We start from the raw sequence: 12,731 nt of genomic DNA, 5'->3' as shown, positions 1-12,731 counted from the left end.
TTTACAGTTTGTGAAAAGAATGGAAGACTATAAAGGAATACATTAATTAGAGGGAGTTACCCTAGATTACACTGCTCGCCACCCTACACCTGTAGCGTAACCCATAAACTTTTGCATTGGCCCATGGGCTGTTTCTATCTTATATCCACGTTCTCCTGCTTGTTACATGCTTTAGTGATGTCTGTGGGTATTAGGTTTCTGTAATATACACACTGCAAACTGCAAGCGATCTAAAGCCACAAATAAATAAGGGCATTAAGGGGTAATTAATGTTCCTACATGACCCGCATTTCATGTCAAGTCGTACACCTCTCATCTTCATATAGCTGCCTTTGCATCTGCTTCTATCATTCCCGTATTTACTGTCAAGTCATCCAGATGCTGTGAGACGTTAAATTCTGTTTGTATGGCCTCCTTGGGATTAACCCTTTCACTGCCTGCATTGCTGGCCAACCCCCTGGCAGCGGCAGGATTAAAACAACAATACCTTCTCTCCCCCCCCCCCCCCCCCCACCCCACCCCCAAAACGGAGACATTTAAATCGGCAATCCCACTTGGGATTTTTACATTTTTTTTATTATAATTTTTTCTCAGCTTACCTGAAGCGGGGGTCATTTGAAGCTGATCGTGGTGTCCCGGTAACCTCCCCAATTCCAGAGATTTTCGTAGTATTTTTGTGCGCCGGTTTTGACACAAAATAACTACAAATATTGCCCCAGACTACAGGCATGGCCACGGGGTCACCAGTTGGAAGCCATAATATCGTATTCTGATGATTTCACAGCTTTTCGACTGGCTGCCAGAGCAAACCCTGACTCGCACAGCCATTTTGGGTTGACTATTTTGCACAGTGGCCCCCAGGGGTTCCTTGATGTCAGGTGACCACAGATGAGCTCCAGGTGTCCCCTGGTTCCGGTGATATAAAAAAAAGATATACTTATTTTAGGGCGATTAGTCATTTAAATAAATTAGGAGTTCATGGTTTACTCATTTATATCTTGCGTCTTAATTGACTGTTTTTTGTGCCGAGTTTTCTGTTTTTTTCCCCTCTAGCATCAGCTATCTATCGAAAATGCTTGTGTCTATGGCAGTGGCCACTTTAACTTCCTTAGGAAGCAATTTTTCAGCAACTGAGATCTCCCGAATGCAGCTAGAGGATTTAAAAAAGGGTGATATTTCTAAAAACAGCATAAAAAGGATTTAAAAATGGCACAAAGAAGGGAAGCAAAATATGTTCTATATTATAATTAATTTTATATATATATATATATATATATATATATATATATATAGTGGTCGACAAATCACAAAAAAATCTACTCGCCACACAAAAAAATCTACTCGCCACCTAGTACCAAACGTGTGCTGCTTGGGCCAATAGGAGCTTGCCACGATGTTAAATCCACTCGCCCGGGGCGAGCAAATGTATAGGTTTGTCAAACACTGTATATATATATATATAATGAGCCATAAATGCATCATTTCCTAGAGAACAATTATCTGAAGGTGTATCTAGTAATAAGAACACTGCCTTTGAAGTGGATGATCCTGGTTAGAAACCCTGCGCCAGATCCTTGTGACCTTGAGGAAGTCACTTTGTCCTTGTGTGACTCAATACGTTGCAGTGAGGGAATTCATGCTGTATGTCTGTCTGTGCCTTGCATCGAACACCATTGCTGTCGCTGCTCACTCTCTGCTGTTCTGTTTCCCAGAGATCCTTGCTGGCGGTGTTCACATAACCAAGAACGACCATCTCTGTTTCACGGAGACCATTGACTGGAACGACATAATTCGAGATCCCAAGGCAGATAGAGACATCAAGGATAACTCCATGAAATGTGAGTACTTGGGGATGTCCATAGGAATGACCACTGGACTGTGTGCGCTAACCAGTACCGCCGCCTGAGGAATGTCCGTAATGTATAACGATACAGACTGTACAATCCAGTTGAAACAACTTGGGAGTTTCATCCACCGAACCTCTCTAACGCCAATGACGTGGGCATGCTGACGACATTCACTTCCATAGCATCAACTCTCATTAAGCCCTTTGCTGCCAGAAGGGACAGCAGCACATTGCTAACATCTATCTCTGCCAGCAACTGATAGTGCAGCTTAGTGAATGAGTCCCCAAAACTGGAAATGACTTTTTCAGCCTGGTGGGGTAATTGAACTTAGAACGTCAGTAAATAATTTACCCCCCCCCCCCCACCCCGTACTATATTGTGTTACTACTTTCAGAACAGGATCAGTGCACAAAGCGCTGAACGCTTGTATAAGTAAAACACAGAAACGGTTTAACTGATATGCGCACACATCCCGTTCTCCCAAAGTGCTGCTCACCACGGGCTGCTAACACGTCTGCCTAATAATACACCCAAGCACCGTCACTATGTAACCCGAAGTATCTGCAGCTTGTTGTGCTGAACAATCCAGCACCCTGGGCGTGGCCTCGGTAGCGTGGCAAGCCTAGCTTGGGTCACTGCCAATTGTGTTATCTATGAGATTGTAAGTTACGGGTAAAGTTCTTCCCAGGGAGAGACTGAACCCGCACACCCTGAGACAGCGCTGGACTCTCTCATTACAAGTAGCAGCTTCCGCCCTCTGTCCCTGATTTATACAAAAGACGGATTTGATTTCTGTGTTAGGTGCTTGAGTGAGTGTGTGAAAACATTTATGTCTAAAACTCTATCTATGCTCTCTGTGTTTCCCGTGTGTATGATATAATTACTGTATGTATAAAGTTACACATAGACACAATATATCTTATATCTTCTTGCTAACAACTTTTGATTACTGCAGCTACTGTGAAACACATATTTTTTTTTATCTAGGTCAACTTAACGAATCCCTTTGGTGATTGCCAATACATTGCAGTTCCCTATAGCACCAAAGGAGTTAACAAACTGACTATTCTTTATTTTCATACCAGGCTCCTCATTTATGGAATGATTTACCAGACTCTTAACTCCCTTCACAAGGACTGCCTCTGGCAGCCAAGCAGTGAAAGTCACCTGCACCCAAAGGCCTAGATTTACTGCATATTGCTGCGTCAAATCATGACCTTTATTAAATATTGTGGGTCGGGATTCCTCCCTTATCTCCGAAGAATTACTGATACCTTCCTGGGGTTGCAATAGTCGGTCTCATTTGTATACACCAGAAAAGCGGTAACGTAGCTTCTGATGTTACATTTAATCCACACTTATCGTTGCGATAAATATAATGGATGCTGTATTATTAAAGCGTTTAAACCTTCCGTAGATACATCTGCAAAAATGACTGAGTTTTTGTGCCATTAACGCACAGCGACATCAAAGTTTAGTATTTCTTGGCTTGTGAATATTACTATACTTTGCGCCGTCTCACTATAAGCAGCGTATGTCCCATTGGTAACACTTTTGAAGCAGTGTGTGAAACAACACAGATCCTGTTGCGTCTTTGCCTCATAATTTGCCACAGAGCATATATATTGATATATTGATATATATTTATCATACAAACTGCATTATTCTGCATTTTTTAAACCCTTCTGGTAACCCACATTCACTATGTGATACCTTTAAAGAGACATACAGTCATTATTGTTATTTGTGGGCATTAAAAGTGTGCGTGTGCGTGCGTGCGTGCGTGTGCGTGCGTGCGTGTGTGTAATGTGTAATTCTGCATATGTGTGCGGTGACAAGCTCATTTTAGGATCCATACACTTCAACCTCACAAACCCCTTTAACAAATATTAGCTCATGCCAACAGTGTGCCAAGGTAAACCCAACCTTGTTATAGCCGCTGCCAATTCTTATCCGATTTCAAGAGGCCATCAATACTTTTAACTAGTTAAATGCCAATATATTACAAAACCTAATGCTGTAAAGGTGTCATACACCCTGAAGATACTGCTATACAAACAGGCATTTTTTGTTAATACCAACCATACCCCTTTTCTTTCTCATACTTGAGCATGACTTTGGTCCATTATATATGTGACCTTCAACCCTGACTTGTTATGTTGTGCTGAATAGTGGAAGTGTAATGTTACTATGGGTTACTAAGTGCACTCTTTATTTATTTTCGCACCCAAAATCCAAGTACTTTTCACCCACTACTTTTAGTTTTAAAATGTGTGTGTGTGTATGTATATATTTATAGGTATATGTATATATATATATATACTTACTGCACAGGGGGGAGGGATAGGCTTCAGTCAGATACATTCCAGGATGCACTGTTTTTAAATAAAAACCCTTCTTGCTTTAGCCATTGTAACATCGCCGGAAGAAGAGATCAGTGTATCTGGAAAGCTCGCACAAATAAAAGCATTTCGTTAGCCACAGAACGGTATCATCTATTCTATTCGTTTTATATATATATATATCATTTTTTTTTTTTTTTTTAGAAAATGGGATTTATTATCGAAAGTCTCTCTCCCTTCCTATTTTACACAGAATATATATTTCTAATATCTGTTGCTATATTTATTTGTACTGCCTTGCGGCTCTAGTTTCTAAAAACCGACAGGGATCTTTGCCGAAATGGGTCATATACTGTATGTAGATCAGGGTAGGTTCCACTGGGCACCACTTTGTACAGTAGCACTGCAAGAGTTGAGGTCTGCAGGTCAGTCCTACACCTCTGCCTCCAGAGAACCAAATTAGCTTCTGCCAGCTTTTCACATTGGGTTGTGGGATTTACAAGAATCTAAAAGCTGAAGTCCAAAAGAAAATATAATGTCCCTTTTAAAATGCAATCACAAAAAATAACAAGCTATTACCCCACAACAGACACCACGGCAAACAAAGGGTTACAGCAAAAATAAACTATACTGTGCATTAAATGGCAAACCAATATAGTTTATTTTTTAATAAACCTTTCATTTGCTGCGGTTTTTATTTTTGTTCGGGATTTAAAACCCAGACTTTCTCTCTTCGGGGCAGGGATTTCCTTTCCTATTGTCTGATTTTGCTGCACTTATTGTATAATTAAAATTCCCTGTACTGTATTATTTGTGAAGCGCTGAGTACACTTTTGGCGCTATATAAATAAAGACATACATTACAATACAATAATTGAAACCTCAATAAAATAAAATGTTGACATCTGAAACCTTATGTGGGACTTTCATCATTGACCCTGTGCATGAGTTGGAGAACTTTTCATGAGCAAAGCTTATCTCCCCCTCCTGCAGGTCTGTCCTGTCACCCTTCCTGTAATGGGAATTGTTGGGGGCCACTAGAAGCAGACTGCCAGATACGTGAGTATTCCCAAAATCTAAACCAGCAACCGGGAGCCCTAGGAACCCTTGCTTTCCCCGGGCATCCCCAAAGGGTTCCCTGCAATTTCCAGGTCTTTTGAACATTGTACCAAATACAGAAGAATTTACAATGCATCTGATCTTAGACGCGCTATTAGAGAGGGTTAGGGTTCCTTACAATGTATCTGATCTCAGTCACACTTTTAGAGAAGGTCAGGGTTCCGTACAATGCATCTGATCTCAGATTCGCTATTAGAGAGGGTTGGGGTTCCTTACAATGTATCTGATCTCAGTCACACTTTTAGAGAAGGTCAGGGTTCCGTAAAATGCATCTGATCTCAGATTCGCTATTAGAGAGGGTTGGGGTTCCTTACAATGTATCTGATCTCAGTCACACTGTTAGAGAAGGTTGGGGTTCCTTACAATGCATCTGATCTCAGATTCGCTATTAGAGAGGGTTGGGGTTCCTTACAATATGTCTGCTCTCAGACACACTATTAGAGAGGGCTGGGGTTCCTTACAATGCGGCTGATCTCGGACATGCTTTTAGAGAGGCTTGGGGTTCCTTATAATGCATGTGATCTCAGACACACTATTAGAGAGGGTTGGGGTTCCTTACAATATGTCTGATCTCAGACGCGCTATTAGAGAGAGTTGGGGTTCCTTACAATGCATCTGATCTCAGACACTCTATTAGAGAGTTGGGGTTCCTTACAATGCATCTGATCTCAGACACTCTATTAGAGAGTTGGGGTTCCTTACAATGCATCTGATCTCAGACGCGCTATTAGAGAGGGTTGGGGTTTCCTCACACTGCATCTGATCTCAGGCGGGCTATTAGAGAGAGTTGGGGTTCCTTACAATGCATCTGATCTCAGACGCGCTATTAGAGAGGGTTGGGGTTCCTTACAATGCATCTGATCTCAGACGCGCTATTAGAGAGGGTTGGGGTTTCCTCACAATGCATCTGATCTCAGTCGCGCTATTGTTTCGGGAAAGGTTACTGTAGGTTAAGCAAATGCTGAACTGTTGTGTCATGAGCCAAGAAGCGAAGCACATTTTAATATTGCGATGCAGCTGTAGCATTAAGCAAATTTTAAATGTGCAGACTTCCATAGGACCAAATTGAACACATGAAACTTACATGGTTCATCGGTTAACCCTTCATGTGCCAGAGAGCCCAGCAATACGGGGCTGGTCCCTCTGGCATTCAAGAGGTTGAATCTACCCGCTCAGAGTATTTTTGAAAGTTTATTTTTTACAAAGTTTTGTAATGTAATGTGAAGTTTGTTATGAGTGTTACTGGTCTTCTATCTGCATTATTTCCCCCCCTGGATCTTTGTCACTTGTCTCATTTAAAGTTCCCACACATAATGGGGACATCCACATATATCTGATTATCTCATCAGTGGCATCTGGGTAAAAAGCACAAACCTGACAATCTCACCCCACATCCATTTGTTCAGGGTCCCTGTTTAAATTGAAACTATAAGGAATCATTTCCAAAAAATGTTTAAATATTTATGCTCATCTTTTTCTTTTTGAAGTTATCAGACATCTCGTTTTGAGCAGTTTAATCTATTACAGCCGTTAGTCTCCTCTGATTCTTAGTGAGCCCATAATGACCAACTCTTAATATTACAGAGGACAATCCCCTTTATAATCCACTTAAAAAAAAAGAAATCATCTTCCTACTTTTTTCCTTGAAATAAAACGTTTGCTCAACCCTATGCAAGTCAGCTATAATTACTAAGTTGGGCTATTTCATATGACACATTGAGGCCCTAGAAGAATATACCTTACTGCCCGTTCAAGTGAATGACTGGTCAAAGGTTTTCTGGTGCTGGAAGCTGTCTGAAGGCAAAACACCACTTAGTAAATATGCCACTTCTTGTGTAGGACAGTATGACCTTTAACTACAAGTCACCGTGATTCCTCTCCTTGCAGTGACAAAGACCATTTGTGCACAGCAGTGTAATGGGCGTTGCTTTGGTAGGAACCCAAATGAGTGCTGCCACGATGAATGTGCAGGGGGCTGCACGGGTCCCTTGGACACTCATTGCTTTGTAAGTACCCTATCTTGTCATTGAGTGGGAAGCATCAGGAACGATCCCCGTTCCTCAATTACCTGCTTTGGTTGTAACTGTACGGTCTGTCGTCCAGGCATGTCGGCACTTCAATGATAGTGGAGCCTGCGTCCCGCACTGTCCGCAGCCGCTGATTTACAACAAGCTGACCTTCCAACTGGAACCGAATCCAGACGCCAAGTACCAGTATGGAGGCTCCTGCATCAAGAGCTGCCCCCGTATGTATGGGGAGTTAGGAAGGGAGATGGGGGACAGCTCATGTGTTTGTGTGTAATATATAAAATTGTGTGTGTGGTGTGTGTGTGTGTGTGTGTGTGTGTGTGTGTGTATATATAATGCACTCAAGAAATCACACAGCCTCACTTTCACTGTTTCATTAGGACACTGTTACTGTGTTGCAGTGTGGTTGCAGGGATTATTCGAAGGGTCCCTCAGATGTCTCTGCGTTACCCAAGCTTTATTGGTTATAGGTCCCTGCCTTTGTTCCAGGCTCTACATGGTCTGGTGTGGCTGGAGAGCCACACCAGACCATGTGTAGCCTGGAACAAAGAAAGGAGAGGGCCCTGTGGGGAGATATGACACAAGCTATTGCAAAGGTATCAGGAAGAAAAAGGGCTCATGGTCTGGTCATGGTCTGGTCATGGTCTGCTCATGGTCTGGTCATGGTCTGCTCATGGTCTGGTCATGGTCTGGTCATGGTCTGGAGACAGAGGGCGGCTGACTTACTGTATGCGAAAAATGAGGAAGTAGTTATTCATGGAAAATAATTAAAACACTGGGATAGACACACTATCATTTTCTGCAGCTGGAGGGTACAAAGGCTCAGGGCAAATGTGTACAAGATCTTCGTGCGAAGTGTGATGGGTTTGATGAATAGCCTCTTAACAAGTGGCGTACTAATGCAGTAAAGGAAATAAAAAAAGTGCTTGCGATAGACACAAGGCTATCCTACATAGGGAAGGAAGCCAATGATTAAAAAGGATCTGATCTTACAACAGATAGGAACATGGGTAGACTAGGTGGGCCAAGGGGTTCCTATCTGCCATCAATCTCGGTTTCAGACATGAGATTTGCAGTTATTCAGAGGCATTGAATAAAAACGGCATTAAATAATAAGAATCATGTTGTAAGAGGAAGTGCCTGACACTGCGCTGTGTGTGTGTGATTTTGCAATCTGTGTTGTGCCCTCCAGATAACTTTGTGGTGGATCGGAGCTCCTGTGTCCGTGCTTGTCCCAACAACAAGATGGAAGTGAATAAGAATGGGGTCAAAATGTGTGAGCCATGCTCAGGGCTGTGCCCCAAAGGTAAGCACCAGGGTGGGACACTGCAGTGGGGAAACATGGACACCCCCTCAAACTAAATCCAGTAGAGAGTCTGACACCTTCTGTGGTCACTTTTGCTTTATGTACCATGTATTTGTCTACTATTCTTCCTGCTTCCTCTAGGTCTTGTCAAATTACTCTATTTCTGTTCCCTCCTGTTTTTTCCTTTTTATTTAGCTTGCGAGGGGACAGGACCCGGGAATAAATATCAGACAGTGGATTCCAGCAACATTGACAGATTCATTAACTGCACCAAAATTCTGGGAAACCTGGACTTCCTCATCACTGGGCTAGACGGGTAAGAAGATGCAAACATACACAGAGGGACATGGCTTTCCCATTACCAGCCAGAAACCCAAAACATCCTTAACACCGACTGGGCTGAAGATATTAATGGTGTGGTCCATCTGAGCACCAAAGTAAACTGATCTCGATACGCTGTTTACATTTTGGTAAATGATTCATTTTTACAAATCAGACACACATTACTCCAGCACTGAATGAGTTAAATCATCATATTGGTTTGTAATCATGGTAACCTGAAACTTAGGTCTTTTGAGGCCTTTAGCTTCTTTCATGTGATGACAGGGACAGGACTTTCCATACAGGGTGTTCTTCCAAACCATGCACACTCACTGCTAAAAAGGAACCCTGATTCAAGTTTCAAATGAAACAATAAAAGTGACCTTCTTTGTTAAATGATAATCATATTCTCAGTTTAATATTGCCCCGAAAGTATAGATTTGTATATATTGTAAAAAAAAAAAATTGTTGCGAATTTCAATAACAACATGGATTAGATCTGGCAAAACCAAGTCCAGTTGGCATCTCTAGAGAAGATTTGATAGGGGCCAGTCTGCGTTAGTCTGACCAATCTGTGTGTGTGTTTCTTTAGTGATGAGTGGAAGAATATTACAGCACTGGACCCCAAGAAATTGAGTGTCTTCCAGACAGTTCAAGAGATCACAGGTAAGAAATAAAGCACCAAAGAGATCTTTGGGGTCCCTTAGATAAGAAGGAAAGGTATGCCCAAAACTAGGGTGAGAAAGATGGGGTGTGTAGAAAAGCAGGAAAGGATAGATAATAGAGGCGAGGTTGACTTTGTTGGCTGCTCACATTTACTATTTGTTTTCTTCCCCCCCCCCCCCCTTAGGGTACTTGAACATTCAGTCCTGGCCAAAACACATGAACGACTTTAGTGTATTCTCCAATCTCAGCACCATTGGTGGTCGAACGCTCTATAAGTGAGTGGTCTTCATTCAGCCGTTCAAAGTTTTGATAGGTGTCTACATGTGGAATTTGTCTCTCAGTTCTATATCTTTTTACACTATGGCTTATATTTACTGCGAGCAGCTTTACGGCATTAGAAGGCACCTAACAGCTCATTCACTTCCTGTCTTTCACTTTTTCTCACTCTGTGATGAATATTTCTTTGTGTTGTCACTCGTTTGCTGTATATGCCCCTGCATCTGTAAGTCTGATATATGTCTTCTTTTATCTTTACTTAAGCTAAGGATCCGCCTTTTCGTCTTTCTGATGTATGTCTCCTTCTTACGTTGCCTCTGCTTTTACGTCCTATACCAGGAGTGGCCAACTCCAGTCTTCACGGGCCACCAACAGGTCAGTTTTTAAGGATATCCCTGCTTCAGCACAGATGGCTCAATCAGTGGTTCAGTCAATGAATGAGCCGCTGATTGAGCCACCCGTGCTGAAACAAGGCTATCCTTCAAACCTGACCTGTTGGTGGCCCTTGAGTAACTGGAGTTAGCCACCCCTGTCCTATACTGTCTCTTTATTTGTTTTATAGTTTCACCTGTCCGTCTCTCCCTGTCCTTGTGGGCAAACAGAGAATTTAACCTTCACATGTTTTCGGCAGCCGCGGCTTCTCCCTGCTGGTGATGAAGAATAACAACGTGACATCTCTCGGGTTCCGCTCACTGCGGGAGATTAGCGCCGGCAAAGTTTATATTACAGAGAATCATAATCTCTGCTACTATCACACCATTAACTGGACGACTATGTTACCAAAATATGAAACCAGGAGCCTTGAAATAAAGAGCAACAAGAAACCCTCCGATTGTGGTAACTCTCTTGCTTGGTCCTCACTGTCCAACCTGGCTGTCCTGTTTCTGTTTCTAATTATTATTTTTATGTGCTTGTCCTCTTTTTCCTCTCTCTTCCTTTCCTTTTTTGCTGTCCTTCCTACTCTCCTTGTTTCTTTCTGTCTTTCTCCTTTCCTATTTCCCCGCATGTTCTCCCTGCACTTGTTGACTCTCTCTGGCTTCATTTCCCCCGTTTTCTCCTATTTGTCAGTGTCCCTTCTTCTCTTGTCTGCCATCCCAGCTTAATGTTCATAAGCTGCACGCTATCATCTTTTCATGTAGTGCGGGAAGGCAGAATATGTCACCCACTCTGCTCCGCTGCTGGCTGCTGGGGTCCTGGGCCTGAACAATGCCTGTATTGCAAGAACTACAGTCGAGACAGCATCTGTGTGCCAACATGCAACTTCCTCCATGGGTGAGTCCAGGAATAATATGACATAAAGGCCCATATTTTCTAAGCACTGCTGTTCTATAAGACACTCCCTGGCCGCAGAATACACTTTCTAGTTCATTCACTTCAAGGTGAATATGGCCTAAAGTTATGAGATAGAGAAGATGCAGCAGGAACAGAGCACAGTACCCAGAGACATGGAAAAACTGATTGTACAGACAGTCCGCGGTTATCCAACGGAATCCGTTCTGGAAGCAGCGTTGGATAGTGAAACCGTTGTAAAATGAGTCCCGTGTTAATCAGTGGCGGTGAGCGTTGGATAACGCATTCCGGCATCGAAAAACGGCCCACAGGGTTGCATTGTAAAGCGTTGGATATGCCATTCGTTGTAAAGTGAAACGTTGGATAGCGAGGACTACCTGTATGGGGGTATTGAGCAGGCAGAGCATAGTACCTAGATGTAGACAAATGTAATCACCCTGTGAAGAGTGCAGGGACCCAGGCATGAAATGCAAGTGTGGATGCAGCCTGAAAAGAGCACAGACTATGGAGGTCAAAAGTGATATGTACAGTAGGCAGAACCTCAATACGTACAGCATAGAGCGAGCAGAACATGGGGCCTAGGAAGGTGACACAATGGATGTAGTCTAAGACGTAGATTGGAGGTAGTGGGTGGCATGAGAAGCGAGAGTGAGAGACAGAGAGGGGGCAGTCTCGGTAGAGCAAAGTGCCTAAAGGAAACGAGAAAGGATATGTAGGAAAAGACACAGAGGGTGTAACATGAGTGCAGGACCCAGAAAGGAACAACAGATGTGATGCGGAATTAAAGGGGCAATCCAACCTAGTACACAAGGGAACAAAGAACAGTGGCACGGTAAATAGGTTCAATGTAGCTGAGGGACAAGCATATTACAATCATTTTTTTATACTTCAATGATAAACAAATGGTTTTTCGATGTTTGCTGAAGTGTTCTATCACTAAAAGACATTAGTCATTAACATTGCTGGCTTAGCTTTGTTCCTTTGCTTACAGCGTTATTATGGTGCCATCATTAGTCAAACAGATAAACAGAAGTAGCTGATAGGCTTGGTTTCAGCGTTCCCGAAAAGAACCAATTCATATACATGTTTTCACAAGGTAGAAGTAAGACAGTTACATTAAGGGTGATTACATATTTCTAAGGAAGTTAATTACACTGATGTGTTATGAGACATGTGTGAGCCCCTAGGTGGAGGTTGAACTTTCTCTTTAACAGGAAGAGTACAATCTGTGCTGAAGAAGTGAGTGTTGAGATTTGGGGGGAGAAAGGAAGCAGCCTGGGCCAATCTCAGAAACAGGGGGGACGACTGCCAATGAAATGTACAGGGTATTCCCAGCAAAGGGCTTTGTCTAATGGGAACTGCAGGCTTTCTTCCCTCGTGGTATAACAGTTTGTCCTTGTGTCTTCTGTGTAGAGACAGCAGGGAATACACTGTGGCAGGTGTGTGCCACCAGTGCCACGCAGAGTGCCACGCGATAGAGGGAGGCCTGACTTGCAATGGCACAGTAAGTCCTACATGTGCCGACTCGTTAAACACT

The 12,731-nt window shown here is 42.8% G+C and overlaps 1 protein-coding gene across 1 annotated transcript in view; it reads left to right on the top strand.

The window, feature by feature from the left end:
• The window catches only part of ERBB3 (erb-b2 receptor tyrosine kinase 3), a 90,363-nt gene that overhangs the window by 59,473 nt on the left and 18,159 nt on the right, over nt 1-12,731 (top strand). The window contains exons 4-14 of the mRNA XM_075591350.1: nt 1,713-1,838; nt 5,183-5,248; nt 7,196-7,314; nt 7,412-7,553; nt 8,528-8,641; nt 8,837-8,957; nt 9,555-9,628; nt 9,813-9,903; nt 10,536-10,741; nt 11,044-11,176; nt 12,608-12,698. Coding sequence (XP_075447465.1) covers nt 1,713-1,838; nt 5,183-5,248; nt 7,196-7,314; nt 7,412-7,553; nt 8,528-8,641; nt 8,837-8,957; nt 9,555-9,628; nt 9,813-9,903; nt 10,536-10,741; nt 11,044-11,176; nt 12,608-12,698 — 1,283 coding nt within the window. The remainder of the gene's footprint in view (nt 1-1,712; nt 1,839-5,182; nt 5,249-7,195; nt 7,315-7,411; nt 7,554-8,527; nt 8,642-8,836; nt 8,958-9,554; nt 9,629-9,812; nt 9,904-10,535; nt 10,742-11,043; nt 11,177-12,607; nt 12,699-12,731) is intronic.

This window comes from Ascaphus truei, chromosome 3 (genome assembly GCF_040206685.1).
Source record: "Ascaphus truei isolate aAscTru1 chromosome 3, aAscTru1.hap1, whole genome shotgun sequence".
NCBI classification, from domain to species: Eukaryota; Metazoa; Chordata; class Amphibia; order Anura; family Ascaphidae; genus Ascaphus; species Ascaphus truei.
This window is presented reverse-complemented; position numbering and strand designations above follow the sequence as displayed.